Source organism: Eleginops maclovinus, chromosome 8 (assembly GCF_036324505.1).
Source record: "Eleginops maclovinus isolate JMC-PN-2008 ecotype Puerto Natales chromosome 8, JC_Emac_rtc_rv5, whole genome shotgun sequence".
In the NCBI taxonomy this organism is placed as follows: domain Eukaryota; kingdom Metazoa; phylum Chordata; class Actinopteri; order Perciformes; family Eleginopidae; genus Eleginops; species Eleginops maclovinus.
This window is the reverse complement of record NC_086356.1, coordinates 19,911,208-19,928,073: the sequence shown is the minus strand read 5'-3', so window position 1 is coordinate 19,928,073 and position 16,866 is coordinate 19,911,208. Positions and strand designations below refer to the sequence as shown.

The window sequence follows — 16,866 nt, the reverse complement described above, 5'->3', positions numbered from 1 at the left end:
TTATGTGCATACTGTGAATGTGTTTAACTGTAAGGTTGATTGATACTGCATTTACTGGTGTTAACTTTCTCTTGTGGGCTTAGTAAGATGCCCTATGTTCTCGGTTGTAATAACCTACTGATAGAGGGTAATACCAAATGCTTCTGATTTAATTAACTAAAATAGGCCTAAGTTGATTAATAATCAAGATGGAAAATTAAAGAACTAGTTATACCAAATAACTGCAAACTAACTGGATAACAAACTAATACTAGAACACTTATAAGAGCTCAACTGAGATACTAGCTAAATTACTGAAACTGACTGAGTTTAAGTTAACTAGATATTAAGAATTCAAAATAGTTTTCTTTACTTAAAGGGTAACTGAGTAAAACTCAGATTCTTCTTTGAATCAAAAACCATTTATGCAAATGGTTTTTCCTGTGTTGTATGTTTTGTATGTGTAATGTCTTAAAGGTACCATTTTCTAAATAATACTTCTTCTACTTCTATTTTCCTTTTTTGATAAAGCCGGCAATTCTAAACTTATCTTTTGGTCTGTGGTGTTTTCTCTGTTCTCTTGCTAATTATTATTTTAACCAATTACTGCTCTTCCTACGAACCTAGTTTCTGGTAACAACAACAACAACTCTCTTTTAATATTTGTAGTAAGTGCTACATAAGTGTTTTTCGTGTCCTGTATTCCCCTTGCTTAGTGTTTTCGTCAACACCTTTTTGAATAAAGCTTGCTTGATGTTTGGACCCCTACCTGCCTCCCATTGATTTACTGCACTTGGTTCCTATTTCCCCAACCCTGACACATACTGTTCATGATAAATTGAAGGAAAACAGCAGAGTATTTGTAATGTATTAGTCAATCATCAGAAAATGTCCTGGTTGTATTACTCTTCTAAAACATTACAGATCTTTGTTTGAAACACAAAAAGTCATTTCAATAAATCAACTTACACATCGTGAGGGGCATTTCACTCTTTCTTTCTGACACCTTAAGAAATATGTTTACTGTGCATCGATAATGACTATCAATACGTTACAGTAGAAACGGATTACATTTAACTGTATTAGGTAATCAGGATACAAAAGAAGGTAACTGTATTTGATTCCAATTACATACAAAATAAGTGATTAGATTACTGTTACATAAAGAACAATATATTATGGGTAGACGTACAGATTAATGAATTTTGTTTATGGCTTGTATTTAGGCTGATTTAATTCTTCTTTATTTTAAATACATTTACTTTTTAATGCAGCAGGTGGACACCTGATTTATTAAACAAAAATACAGTTTGCTTTTGATTAATGTATTAATCTAAAAAATGTGTAAACTATTAGTGTTTCTACATTTTGTAATATCTTGGTATTTGTTTTCTAAGGTCACATTGTTACATAAACTTAAGTAAAAACACATCCAATTGTTATGTATCTGTTTGTTTTTATTGAGGTAATCCAAAAGTAACAAAGTAATCAGATTACATTAATTTTGTATTTTGACACTCAGATTAGGTTACTGATTATATTTGATGACAGGTAACTAGTGATTGTAATGGATTACATTATTAAAGAAACCCCCCCCCGACCGTGGTGTCCATGAACACAGTCAATAACAAGCTGCCAGCTCACTTATATAACACAGACATTTCTGTGCGTTTAGGCGCGCTTATCAAACCGCTACTGCCAGCCCACGTTGCTTACTCAATCTGCACATGCATTACGTAATTAAAACAGGTCTAATCTAAAAACTAATCTATAAAATCTTCTTACGATGTGCAACCCTGGCTTCCCCTTTCACACACACAGCACCAAAACTCTATCTATCATACACAGTCATATGCAGACTCCATGTGGCCCTACCTCTGCCCGGCTTCAGCGGCAAACAGTTCCGACCTCCACGTCCCCACGGTGGGACTTCCCCAGGTGGGGATGACAATCCTCGGATCCATAGAGCAGGACACCTCGCTGCGTCGTGCAGTCTCTCTAATCTCAACTCTGTGTGAGCTCCTTGGCAGCGCGCCTCCCCACAGCTCTGCTTCCTCTACTTCAGAAGAAAACAATCCAAACTCTCCAAACGCAAGGAGAATCTGATTTTGAAAGAGATCTCAAACCAGAAGCACGTGTTTGGTTATTGATTTATTTTGAGGACTGAAGTGCATATTGGAATATTTTTAGAACAGTACACAATCTCTCTCCTTTTCTCTCTGTGTTGCCACAGCAACGTTGCAATGGCAGGAATAACCCCTAAATAATGATGATGGTGCGGCGTCAGCTCCTGATGGAAGCTGTAACACTGTGACACTCTGGAGGAATGTTCCCATCAAATCAGTGGCAAATAAACTCTGATGTGTGTTTTTTATTATTCATATAAATATATAATTAAGCCGAAACAGTGTCAGGCATCATCAGCTGCAGCGTGTCAGAATGTAAAGTGTTTGTGAATTAAACCTCAGTCTGTCTTTCTGTTTCACTCTGCTGTCAAGATTAGAGGCTGTGCTGAAGTTCGAGCATCTCATCTGACAGAAACAGAGATCTTCTTTTAATTTCAGATAATCTCCTTGCTCTGAGTCCTTTAAACATAATGGAAGAACAAGACAAATGCTATATTTAGAAATACCACATGACTGGGGCCAAACATTACAAGCCACAAACACACATGGGCGGGTCTGATCAATCAAATGTACACTATGGAAAGGATAACACGTACAATTACACAGCTGATAATAGATGGAGGAAATGGATTGGATTTTGCAAAAACCAAAACTAAAATACCACTGTAATGCTTTAAGCACCAGAACACGGATCCTGAACCCTCTCTTCACTGCACTCTGGTTGATTTTCAGTTCTGCTTACTGTATGTCTGCACATGTAGGGACGTGTGTAAATATAATATGTATATAGACGAACATGGGAACTTTAAATATATTATTGTTTACATATTTGATTTTTGGTTTCGTTGTTGTGATTAACCTTTATTTGATGTCAAATCACGAGTCAGTATTCTCAGCGAAGTGCATCTGTATAGGAACTTAGTGGATACATGAAAAGATCTGAGAGAACATAAAAGAAAATTCTCAAATAACTTAGGAGGCTTTCCTCCCTTCCTGTCTGCCTTCCACCTCTCTGTCTGCTCTTAATTTGAAAAGTCTAAAGTAGTAATTTATAGATGATCTCCTGTATGAGTCAGAGGTTTTTGAAAATACAGAAGAGGCCACACTCCACTTGACCCCCCCCCCATTCGCCCACACTGATGGAGCCATTCAATGCTGCTTTCCAACTCACATGGGTGGGAAGACCCTAATGCCATAACTACTATCTGTAAAATACGTGACATTTTCATTCCTGCGTGATGCATTCATACAAGGCTAAATTAGGCTCAGAGAGACTGCAGGGGGGGATAGAGACATCTAATTAGAGATAAACAAAGTAAAATGAACAGAAGGTAGCAGAAGAATGGATGACAGTGGAGGAATGTAAAAGTAGAAATGAGCGAGAGTAGAACACATCAAATGAGAATGACAGTTTGACTATATTAAACATATCAAGCTGTAATAATGTTGTCACTCTATTAGTAGATCAACAGAAGTTAATCTCTTATTGATTTGTGTTATTTTTAAGCAGAAATGATCAACTTTACGCTGTAACAGCTTTTTCAGGTGTGAGGATTTGTTACTTTTTAGGTCAAATTAGTTTGGGTTTTGCATGTGATGATAAATAGTTGAAGCCCTTATAGTTTACCCTCTAGTCAATTGACAGAAAAGTACTATAGCATGTAAAACTAGGCCCTGATGTATAACTGAGTTATGCTCAGGGAGACTTCACTTAGCTGTGGATGTTGGAAGAAGTAAATAAATAAACAAAGTCTACTGGACAGAAGGTGACAGAAAATGGATGAAAACATGAACATTTACAAATGAGCCTCAGAGAAATCTGACTTTAAAATTGTGTACACATGCTTATTAGTTTTTCTTCTCACGCACGTCTGACACTGAAGGAGGAAGCTCTGAGTGATTGATGATCCTGGCAAGATGTGTTCAATGACATTAGGGAGTTCACAGACGCACAGAAGCCTGCAGGCTGTCCACTGGACATCCGTCACCTCCAACCACACTATCTACCGGGGACAGACGAGCTTGTGTCTGAGTAGGAGCCGGGAATGTAGACGGCTTTATCGAGGCTAAGACAGTGGCTGTTGCAAGGTGAAAGGATTTCCCTGAAAGCGATTGCAGAGCGTGTTGTTATCCCTCGCAAACATTACAAAAACACACTGCTGTCTCAAAGGTTTTATGCTGCTGTAATCACATCTCAAATTGCATTTGATCATCACTGTCCTCTGGCAGCTTAAATACACAATAAATATATCAAGGGGACGCACTTATGAGCATATTGCAAACTCCTCGAGATTGTTCAATTTAGGCACTCTTTTTCTGCTAGGAAAACAGAAAAAAAGCACACAGCTTTTGCCTCTTTTTCTTTTCTTTAAAATTAATTTTAGCAGAAGAGCTCAGGATGCCGTTTTTTAGATCTCAGGATGAAAAATAAGAAGCATATCTAAAGAAAATCTGAATACGGCTACTGATTTAAAATTCTTATAGTGAATTAGCCTTTCCGAGAACCAGCACCTTATCGTGGTGGAGAGGTTTGTGTGCCCCGATGAACCTGGGGGCTGTGTTTTCTGGAAACTTGTGTTCCTGGTAGGGTCTCCCATGGCAAATTGATCTCAAGTAAGGGGCCAGACTAAGATTGGTTCAAAAGACCTCATGAAAAATACACGTGAAAGCGAGGATACCCGGCCCGGAGGAAGCCCAAGGTCCCCTTCTGGTGCCAGGCCCAGAAGGAGGACTCGTCGGCGAGCGTCTGGTGGCTGGGCTTGCCACGGAACCTGGCCGGGCCCACCACCTACGAGAAACAGCGATGGGGTTGGGTGCGCTGCCAGAAGGGTGGCAGTGAAAGGAGAGGGTCTCGACGGACCAGACTCAGGTGACAGAAGCTGGCTTTGGGGACGTGGAATGTCACCTCTCTGGGGGGGAAGGAGACACTTGGAGGGGTGTGATTGGGAGGAACGGCCCCACTGATCTGAACCGGAGTGGTGGTTTGTTACTGGACTTTTGTGCTAGTCATGGATTGGCCATAACAAACACCATGTTCGAACATAAGGATGCTCATAAGTGTACGTGGTACCAGAGCACCCTAAGCAGAAGGTCCATGATCGATTTTGTTATCGTATCATCGGACCTGAGGCCGCATGTTTTGGACACTCGGGTGAAGAGAGGGGCGGAGTTGTCAACGGATCACCATCTGGTGGTGAGTTGGGTCGAGTGGCGGGGGAAGCCTCTGGACAGACCTGGTAAGCCCAAACGTGTAGTGCGGGTGAACTGGGAACGTCTGGAGGAATCCCAAGTCCAGGAGGCTTTCAACTCACACTTCCGGCTGAGTTTTTCAGGCATCCCTGTGGAGGCTGTGGACATTGAACCAGAGTGGGCGGTGTTCAAAGCCTCCATTGCCAAAGCTGCGGCGGGGAGCTGTGGTCTCAAAGTCTTAGGTGCCTCAAGGGGGTGGTAACCCTCGAACCTCCTGGTGGACACCGGTGGTCAGGGAAGCCGTCCGACTGAAGAAGTAGGCCTTTCGGGATATGTTATCCCTGGGTACTCCTGACGCAGTTGCAAGGTATCGACGAGCCCGAAGGGCAGCAGCCTCAGCCGTGGCCGAGGCAAAGCAGCGGGTGTGGGAGAAGTTCGGAGAAGCCATGGAGAAGGACTTTCGGTCGGCACCAAAGTTGCTCTGGAAAACCGTCCGACACCTCAGGAGGGGGAAGCAGGGAACCATCCAAGCTGTGTACAGTAAGGATGGGACGCTGTTGACCTCCACTGATAGTGTGTTAGGGCGGTGGAAGGAACACTTTGAGGAACTCCTGAATCCGACAACTCCACCCTCTATGTTAGAAGTGGAGCTGGAGTATGAAGGGGGATCAATTCCAATCTCACGGGGAGAAGTCACTAAGGTAGTTAAACAGCTCCACAGTGGCAAAGCCCCGGGGGTGGATGAGATCCGCCCAGAAATGCTGAAGGCTCTGGGTGTTGAGGGACTGTCATGGTTGACACGTCTCATCAACATTGCGTGGAAGTGGGAAACAGTACCGAAGGAGTGGCAGACCAGAGTGGTTCCTCTCTTTAAAAAGGGGGATCAGAGGGTGTTTACCAATTACAGAGGCATCACATTACTCAGCCTCCCCGGGAAAGTTTACTCTAAGATGCTGGAAAGGAGGGTCCGGCCGATTGTCGAACCTCAGATTGAGGAGGAACAATGCGGTTTTCGTCCTGGTCGTGGAACGACGGACCAGCTTTTCACTCTCGCAAGGATCCTGGAGGGGGCCTCGGAGTACGCTCATCCGGTCTACATGTGCTTTGTGGATTTGGAGAAGGCGTATGACCGGGTTCCCAGGGAGATACTGTGGGAGGTGCTGCGGGAGTATTGGGTGAGGGTGTCTCTACTCAGGGCCATCCAATCTCTGTACTCCCAAAGCGAGAGCTGTGTCTGGGTCCTCGGCAGCATATCGGACCAATTTCCGGTGAGGGTTGGCCTCCACCAGGGCTGCGCTTTGTCACCAATCCTGTTTGTGATATTCATGGACAGGATTTCGAGGCGTAGTCGTGGTGGAGTGGGTCTGCAGTTCGGTGGGCTAAGGATTGCACCACTGCTTTTTGCAGATGATGTAGTCCAAATGGCTTCATCGGTCTGTGACCTTCAGCACTCACTGGATCGGTTCGCGGCCGAGTGTGAAGCGGCTGGGATGAGGATCAGCACCTCCAAATCTGAGGACTGTCCTCTCCAGGTAGGGAATGAGGCCTTACCCCAAGTGAAGGAGTTCAAGTATCTCAGGGTCTTGTTCTCGAGTGAGGGAACAATGGAGCGTGAGATGGGCCGGAGAATCGGAGCAGCGGGAGCGGTACTGCAGTCGCTTTACCGCACCGTTGTGATGAAAAGAGAGCTGAGTCAGAAGGCAAAGCTCTCTGTCTACCGGGCCATCTTCGTTCCTACCCTCACCTATGGTCATGAAGGATGGGTCATGATCGAAAGAACGAGATCGTGGATACAAGCGGCCAAAATGGGATTTCTCCGCAGGGTGGCTGGCATCTCCCTTAGGGATAAGGTGAGAAGTTCAGTCATCCGGGAGGGACTTGGAGTAGAACCGCTGCTCCTTGGCGTTGAAAGGAGCCAGTTGAGGTGGTTCGGGCTCCTAGTGAGGATGCCCGAACCACCGCTGGGAAGAGACAGAGGGGTAGACCTAGGACCAGGTGGAGGGATTATATTTGTTCGCTGGCCTGGGAGCACATTGGAATCACCCAGTCAGAGCTGGTTGATGTGGCCAGGGAAAGAGAAGTTTGGGGCTCTCTGCTGGAGCTGTTACCTCCGCGACCCTGACGGAAAAGTGGGAGAAAATGGATGGATGGATGGTGAATTAGGTCACAGTCTCGTTGCAGGGAAACGTGTTTCCTGTCAGACTTTTTTAAAGTTTTGAATAAATTGTCGGGGGAGATGTATCAAATACATGCGCAGCCTTTTTCCAAACCTCTAAAAACACTGCAGTGATTCAGAAACCTCCTCACTTTCAGCACCATGGACAGCTCTACAGCTCTTTGCTTCATTTCCTCATTCAGAACTGACTAAATCTAAACAGCACTTTCACCTATAACAACTTTAAAGAGCACTCCTGTAGCTACAAGACATATTTGCTATCCCGAAACAGCCTTTCTTTGGATATATAAGGGATGTTGTATCTTCACAGACTACGTCTTTTTCTCTTAACCGCTTTTGCAGTGACGCAGTGAAGTTTATCTCAGAGCGCCAAATTGGAAAGCACTTTATCTCATCATTTTATTCACTCCTCGGTTCGGCTGGCACATAAATACTGCCAAATATTTCCTGTAAATGGGAGAATGTTTTGGGACCTGAACATATTGAAAATGATTAGCAAGCATCTATAAACTAAACAGAACCTTGTTTAAATGTACCAGACTGAGGAAAACCCAGACTGCATATTACTCCAGTCACCTAACATATCATAGATCGTTCCATTTCCCCATTATGTGTTAAGTAAGGGGACATGTTTCCATTGCTTTTGGGAATGTTAATTCATATCTAGATTCTGGACATTTATTTCCAGGGAAATAAGTGTGACATTTAAAAATAAAATTGAGAAGGACCCTGGTGTTTTCCTTCTAGGTCTTCCCTCTACAGAATCCCTGCATCACATTACAAACTTCTTGCTAAAGTGGTGTGAGCATTCCTCCCTGTACTGATGTTTAAGACTGCAGCAAGGTAAACCCTCCTTGCACAATGACTCTGATGTCAGTTCAAAGGAAGCACAGACAGCTCCACTGAAGAGGGCTCGAGGACTCTTGAACTGAATAGATCCGGTAATCTGCTCTTCTGATAGCTGAGAGCAGCCTTAGATAACTCATAGAGCTGGGATGAGGTCAAATAATCTGTCACTGCTCAAACTCAAAGTGTTTTTTGGAAATGTGGACACATGGCAGCACAAAAGCAACAGAAGCAGCCATTTCAAGTTAGGAAGGATAAGTTTGATGTGGCTGGATTTTGAATTACAGTCATTTACTTTGCTGTATAGTGTTTTAGATTTGCACCAACAAGAAGTGAAGATAAATATGCTGATTATATTATTAAATGTGAAAACTCTCATATATTTTCAATGGCTCCCATGCTATGTGACTTCAAATGCAGAATTGTATAACTACACTGGAAAAGAACACCTTTTTTAGTAGATTTAATTCTACTTTCTGTGAGTCTTTTCAAGGATTCCTCTCCACACAAACTGCTTGAATGTGATTGGTCAACACTACTCGGACGACAATGGAAAGCCAGAATGCTTTCGATATCTTCATCTTGTCCAGTTGTGCACAGATTAGGCATTAAATGATAAAGGTAATGGATAAAGAGGGTAAACCCGCGTTGATTGAAGGTGTGCATCTGACAAAACGGATCATGAGGTTATTGCTGCATCTGTAAAGCTTTAACAGCAGTGTATCCATAGACAGTTAAATCTGGGATGTCTCTCACAATTCCACACTTGTTGTCCCTTTGCACTTCACCAGATACACAACATCATCTGATGTTTTTCTCTGGGTCTGCTGCCTACCTGTCATCATTCTGGAAGCTCTGGTCCCCGAGCAGCAGGTCTCGGAAGCGGAAGCGGGGGGGCAGCGGAGGCACCTCCTCGCTCTCCTGCTGCTCCATCTTAAGGGCGGAGATGTCCAGGATCACCCCACTACCGCTGCTGTGGTTCCGGAGAGGAGCTGAGGAGGAGCTGAAGGAGGGAGAGGAGAAAGGTAAAAGGAGCAGGAAGGAAATAAAGGGAGAAAAGGAGCAGAAAGCAACAAGGAAGACAGGCAATGCCGAAAAGAAGCAAGCAGCAAGGGATGGGAAAATGCAGGAATTCTGATGAGGAAAAAGCAGAAAGTAAAGGAAATAGGAAAGAAGAAAAATACAGTCACAATCTGTGCCGAAAAGTCTCTGAGCTCCGGCGCCTACTCATGTAATTATCCTGAGGCTTTACCTGTCTGTCCGCAGCTCGATCTGTAATAGGAGCTGTTCAATCTACAGATCTGACTTTCAAACAGTTCTTTTCAGCCAAGCTACTTGATACGTTGATAATATACCTTGTGTATGGTTACCCTTACAAACATTTGATGTGACCCATTTTTATACAATCCTATATCCTATTTAAAAGAAAACACAAGAAGAGGCTTAGAAAGAGCTGAGACAGTATTGAAAGAGTGATCCAAATGCTGATTAATTTTAGAAAAGTTGTAATTTATTGATCCCAATTCTAGAAATGTGTAACTCGTGATCTCTGGCACATTTTGAAAAATGTCCATCTCATTTTCCCACGGTTAGGTCTATAAATGTCTTTTGTGGGGACAGTCCAAAAGCCCATGATATTCCCTGTGATATGATATAAACCTGAGAAAAAATTATGTTTTCATGAAATATAGCTTAAAAGATTAATCAGTTATCAAGATGTTGCAGATTATTTTCCTCATTCCTCCTGTTTCAGCCTTTATACCTGAGATGACCTCATGTGTTAGAGTTAACATGATCAAACATAAAAAAAAGAGATGGATTCTCAACTATGTTCTGCAGATTTTAAGTAGCAGGACATTGTTTTATCTTCTCCTTTGCCTCATTAATCATTAGTCTAAAGTGCTGTTACATATTGTTTTATGAATATCAACAGTGTGTTGTCATGTCATATATGATCATATAAAGGGGACATTTATTATTATTAAGCGTATTTTGCTGATAATATTTCTATTCAGGTCAAGAATATGATTTAAGGTCCTTGGCTCAAATTCGATATTTTTATAAAATCATAAAAAACTGAAGGACAGACGAGTGACGTTATTGACTGCAGATGTTGAGTCATCTCGTCCTGGTCTTATCCAGTCTGTGCATCAGGCAAAGAGGAACACAGTACAGTGGTATGTTTGTGTGAGTTTGTGAAAGGAATCACATAACTTAGAAATCCCAAATTGAAAGATTTAATCCTAAAGCGTTTGAGAAACGTCACACTTTTTTTGCCTATTACCTCCTTGCATCCTTTAATTGCATATTACTTATCACAATGAGATGAAACAGATGTATTTTATGATTCAAATGAAGTGTTATAGTGTGAAATGTTCCTAGTTAAAGACGGCTGATGATGTTTCCAGTCTCCAGTAAACAGATCATGAAGCCTTATCAGCTCTCTCCCCTCCATCTCTGCCTGTTTGCTAAAGCCCTCCATTAAGCTTGTCAAAGCTATTGCATTAAAAATGAAGGCTATATTTCCCATGTGGATGGTGAAATCCATCCATCAAACAAAAAAACCCAAGTGCAACAGTCTCATAAAACATACCGGAGTTTACAGGTCATTTAAGGCATCTGAGTGCATACACAATAGAGGACAAACATGTAGAGAGGGTTTATGGTTGCAGATTGAGTGCCATTAGAAGATAAAAAATCTGTTGGTCTTCTTTGGGACTTTAATGGACTATTTTCTGTGGTCCTGAGTCAAGGATCCTGAGTCCTTGATCAGGATTTGTGGCTGCGCCTGTTGCTCCTGCCTGACACTCACCACACTACTTCTTTGATGGCACCCAGAGGATTGTTGACATCCATCTGGATCCATCTTATTATTATTATTTATAGACGCATGCATTTTTCCAGCATTTGGACGACCTATGTTGTAAATATATTATCATAATCCAGTGCTTTACACACAACATCTATTGCACGTCTGTCGGTCCTGGAGGAGGGATCCCTCCTCTGTTGCTTTCCTCCGATGTTTCTTCCTTTCCCCGTTAACTGGGGGTTTCTTTGGGAGTTTGTCCGATGTGAGGGTCCAAGGACAGAGGGTGTCATATTCATATTCTGTACAAACTGTAAATTCCACTGAGACCAATGTAAAATGTGTGATATTGGGCTGTATGAATAAACCTTGATGGATTGATTTTCAACAAATGTAGCAGTTTTTAATTGAAAAAGAACACAGTCACCCCAAAAACGAAACACAGAGTTGCATTACAACATAATGTAATATGTTGACCAGTTGCATATATATTTGCAGGAGATAATAGTCTGTACTGACAGCTGAGACAGAGCAATTAGCAGCTGAACACACAGCAGTGGTGACAGCAGTGCGAGCACACTGTGTATGAATGGAGCTCTACAAAATCACTGATGCAACAAAAAATCATTTGCCACTTTTCACAGTTACCATGCATCTAAAGCATGAATAATGTCCACATGCATTAAAGAACCCAAAGTTTGTATACCTACTTGCCCCTGTGTTTTCTCTTACCGTGGCTTGTGGTCGTTCACGGTGCCATCGTCGTGCACAAAAGTCTGGTTCACGTAACATTCACTGCACATTTTGGCCGGAGATCCGGCGCTGCCGTCGGATTGGAGAGCTGCGGTGGTCGGCGTGGAGTCCCCCTTCACAAAGTCTTCTTCCTGGGTTAATTGCATCGGAGGGTGATCTGCCAGAAAGGAGTGCACACCCGGAGAGGAAGGGAAAAACCCCAGGTAATAACTCCTTTGTTTTGGATGCTCCCTTCACCTACTCAAGTGCATGTTGGAGGAAGAGTTTTTTTTAGCATACGCAGATGAAGAGGCTGCAAGAAGTGACACCTGGCTGAGGAACTCTTTCAACAGACCAACCCAAAGGAGAAAATGTGAAAATGTGTCAGTAAATGAGGCTGATAGGAGGGGACTGTGTGGTGGGAGACGCAGGGAGGTCTGCAGCAGGGAACATGCGGGTGCTGACTGGCGGAGGTATCTGAACACCTAATGACAAAACTGTTGAATTTACACAGTAACCCTGAAGAGCAGAGAGGGATCAGCGCCCCCTGCTGGAGGATATCAGTTTATCCAGTTATGTGGATGAAAATATCAGATGCAAATGGGAACACTAAGATGCACAAGATAATATTTTTTTGCCAAATATGCATAAGGAAATGCATTATTTTAAAATGCACAGCTGATTCAAACCTTCAAATAACAAAATAAAAACACCACGAGCTTCACCAGGTTATTATTTACCCCACTGCATATTGTGGAAGTGTTTTTATTAAGCAGACCTACAATCTATAAATGTAACACATAGCCTACATAATGTATAATCCTACTAAGAATAACGTACTAAGTTTTTCTTACAGAAAAATGTATTTAGTGTTCTAAAAGTAGAAGAATTCACCGCCTGAGAGAGATTTACCATCACTGAGGGAATACTGATATATAATTGCATATGTAGCATGTAACTGTTCTAGCTGATATAGGTTGTTCATTATTTTTTTTAGTCCAGTGGTTTTCAAACTACAAATTGGGCCCTTTTAAAGGAACACAATAAGGTTCCATGAGGTTTTTTACACAATTTGTTTTTCAATTTCTCTAAACATTGCTTTTTTTTTTTGTCAATCATTGGATTATTTGACCTCTCTCTGTCTCAAAGATATATTTGCCTGTATGTCAGATGCAAAACCTGGAAATACTCAAGTACAAGTTCCTTAAAATGTAACGTTAGCATTTGAGAAAATGTACTTTTACATTCAAAATAAAATAAAAAACCTTTTCATAACAAAGTTCTCTTTAGGAACAAGTCAACTCTAGACAACCAAAACACATGAGGATTTTTTGAAGCAGGTCAACATAATTCCAGACGTCAGTTATAGGTTAATAAAACACATGATGGTTTGAAGAAGATTTGTTATTCAAGTAAAATCTGAAATTAACACTTTTCCCTCCACATTGAATCTGCAGTCAGTGGGTTTAAGCAGATCATCTCTCCTGACCTTTTCACACAGATGAAACCCCAAATCTCATGCTCTCTGAAAAAGAAGATTATCCAGAGTTAATAGGGCACTCTGGGGATAGGAGATAATGCTGACGTTGCATCATTTAGTGTAGAACCAAATGGGAATATTGCAGCACATCTTCACTTATAAATATTAACAAGAGAATGTCACAACAGCTGACATTTTCGGGCAAACTGGGTGTAAAAGTGTTTTGCGACATGAAATGGTTTCAGTGTCTGTTTTGGAAATTCATCTTTCAGCAAAGAGACAAAATCACTAAATGTCAGTAATAAAAATGTAAAAAATAATGTGAGAAGGGATAAGCTGACTGACTTCCACATCACACTCCCAGAAGTGCGAGGAGAAGAAATTAAAATAAGATGTCACGAGGAAAGATTGACTGACTGAAGGTTTTATTTGTATTTCTTTGCCTATTGATGACGCAAACTGGAGAAAGTATGAAGCAGACGTGGGAGAGGAGTCTGATTCACCAAGGTGATGGAGGCATGAGGTTGAAGAGCTAAAACATCATGATGGATGTTTGGGATTGAGTCAGGCTGTGATTGGAGTGGGAAGCCTTTTTTTCTGCTAATAGGAGTCACATCTGTGAGATTATCCCAGCAGGGTAGTGCCAGCAGATTCAAAGAAAACGTTGAACATGTTCATACAGAGCCGAGGTACATTTATGGAATTATTCAAGTTAGTTTCTTAAGCTTACTTAATATAAAATTGTCACAATGCAAAGCTTGGATGGATGTGCTATAACATATGAGAAAGCCTGAACTCTGCACAAGAGAACATTTGATGCAATTATTGGCATCACAATGTGGGGGCCAATTCTAATTATTTTCAGGTTCATATTTGTACTTAGCGTCTATCCAGTGACATGTCTCCATGCTTTAATGTTCAAAAGGCTCTTTATTTTTCTCATACTGCCTTTGCTGCAGCTCCTTGTTAGTTGTGTCTTATATGCAATGCCACAAAATAATTTTCTGACACACTTTTACATTTAACACCATCCACTTAGAGTACAAATTTTACTGTATGAAGTACTAGTCTTTTCTTACTAATCAAAACCCTTGTTGTATGGAATCCAGTGTTGTTGAACAATACAACCTCAGTCTTTGTGATGGGCTGCAGGATTTCAAATGTCCAACTGTATCGGCATATTTACATGATGGCCCATTTCATTCTGAAATTCATCCTAATAAATGCTTTTGGTGGGCTTTATTTTGATGCTAATAGTCTGACATGTTTGCACTGTAGTATCACTACTTCCCACATGTTCCACAGCTGCTGATAATGCCTCAGTTGTTCAGCTGCCTGCCATGCATGCATTCTTCCTTATCAACTGAAAATAACAACCATTATCCAAACCTCCAGTCAACCTGATCACCAAAACAAAAGTGTAAATACGCATATACATTTAAAAAAGAGGAAAAACTGCCTTTTCTGCACACATGAACCAATCACAATGCGGGGTGGGAACACACCCACTATAGCCCGCTATCATTTAGTGTGCGTAAAGCGGCCTCTGGCTTCAGAGCGGTGGATCACCAAACAGCAGAGATGACAATCATCAACACAGAGAGGTCCAAAGGCATTTGTCTGATGAGGGAAAATGGGAAATTTACTCGGGAGATCCAGCAGTATTTTGCAAGCCTGGACATCAACATAGCTCTGAGCGCTCTGAGGAAAACACTTCTGGGAGAAACCATCGCGCCGCACCGGGCCCTGCAAACTGAAACTGTACGTTTATTTAACTGTGCATTATGTTATCACATTTCACATAAATGTATTAGGTTAGTTTAAAAATAATACTATTAAATGTAACCTATTTAAACACATGAATTGCAACTAACCTAATAAAGTTATGTGAAACGTGTGGAAATAATACATTTAATTAAAATGAATCATCAGTTTTTGCAGTGTAGAAGTGGGGCTCTGTTATTCTTACAGACCTCAGAAGAACTTTAATTTTTCGGAATAATAGAAATATAGAATAATAGAAAATAGTTTGTAAATGAAATAGGTTTCAATGCATATTTGTCAGCTTTCGTTCGACAGAAACGAAGTTCATTCACTTGCTAACCTATTCAATAAAAATATTTGAGGTAATTAGACCTTAATTAATTTGCTATTTTCCGCTACTTTTTACATCTTCTCTACTACACCCCAGAGGCAGATTCTTCATAGCACATTTATTAAAACACTTACTTACTTTTCAGGGTGATATTAAAGCTTCCTCTTCCCTTGCCTAGTGAAAACTCACCATAATCCAGTAGGCCTGGATGTAACTTGTACCTCCTGTGTAAAGCACACTTTTGTTTGCAGTCACAGTGTGGTTCGTTCTAATTTAAATTCCCTGTTTTCGTACATCATTCTCCATCACTGAAATCACTGAGGTGCAAAGTTTACCTGATGTACAACATCCTGTAAGTAAACATCTCATTTTCTCCTCGCCTTACAATGCTGTCTTTGTCTCCCACAGTGATATCCTGGATGCTATTGATGAGCAGACAAAGGCTAATGACACGCTGATTGCTAAGGATATGCAGCACATCATTTTGGAGTTCTCCTCGGCCTGAGCAGTATATGCAGGGCCCGAAGGAAGCTGGGATGGGATTTTAAGAAGACAGGCTTCACCTTGAAGACAAGAGATGAAAACCAAGAAGAAAAACAAATACAATAGCTACAAGGGAGCGATTGTGAGGAGTTGTTGCAGGATGAGTCCACAGAAGATGAACAACAATCTGTTGACAACAGTGCCACAAAGCTTCACCCAGAAGCAAACCATAGAAGAAGGGGGGCATCCATGTTTTACAAGCCTAGACGACCTCGCAACACAGGTTAGTAAAAAGAACATAACTCTAGACATAAGTCCATATAGGCCAAAGTATTTCTTTATCCGACCCCTTCAAAATAAATACGTATTCATTTCTTTTAGGCTTCCGTAGGGATTGCAATCCGTGCAATGCAGAGATCCTGACCATACCACCACAATAACGCAGAGATCAGTGACCTGAAGAGCCGTCCGAGTGGCACAGAGCAGCACGTTGTATTCCTGATGTCTTTTCTGGAGGAGATGAGCTCTTCGCTGGAAGCCCAGACACAGACTCTTCAGGAGCTCCAGGATCAGTGCAGGCTGCAACAAACCCCACCAGCACCGCAGCAGCTGGATGCCAGTACTCTCACCAGGCGGAAACGGTTCCTGGTCAAAACAGAAGAACCACCCCAGCCTTTAGAGCCAGCAGCATCCAAGCCTGGTACACCAGCTAGCTTCATCGCTACTACACCAGTGCCAGGTACCACGCTAGCCCAAGTTCCCAAACCAGATAAGTGTTTTGCAATCTTTCTGTCCTCCAGGCTACACAGCTTCTAAAGAACTGCCCAGCTTCAATAAATGATGTTTCAAGATATTATATTTAAATCAACTTACAGGCGTGAGACTAGACAAGTTGTTCTTGGGAGAAAAGTCTCCTAAATTAAAGCATTACATTAAGTTACTTAGTGTGGTGTC

The 16,866-nt window shown here is 41.8% G+C and overlaps 1 protein-coding gene and 1 long non-coding RNA gene across 2 annotated transcripts in view; one reads left to right on the top strand and one right to left on the bottom strand.

Moving 5' to 3' along the window:
* kcnt1a (potassium sodium-activated channel subfamily T member 1a) overlaps positions 1-12,021 on the bottom strand; it is a 42,289-nt gene extending 30,268 nt beyond the window's left edge. The window contains exons 1-2 of the mRNA XM_063888828.1: positions 11,855-12,021; positions 9,152-9,319 (exon numbers count right to left, since the gene is read on the bottom strand). Coding sequence (XP_063744898.1) covers positions 9,152-9,319; positions 11,855-12,021 — 335 coding nt within the window. The remainder of the gene's footprint in view (positions 1-9,151; positions 9,320-11,854) is intronic.
* Positions 12,022-14,898: 2,877 nt separating this feature from the next.
* Positions 14,899-16,786, top strand: LOC134868871 (uncharacterized). The gene is made up of 3 exons (XR_010166341.1): positions 14,899-15,095; positions 15,838-16,195; positions 16,294-16,786. It is a non-coding gene; the product is annotated as an uncharacterized LOC134868871 (long non-coding RNA).
* Positions 16,787-16,866: the final 80 nt, after the last annotated feature.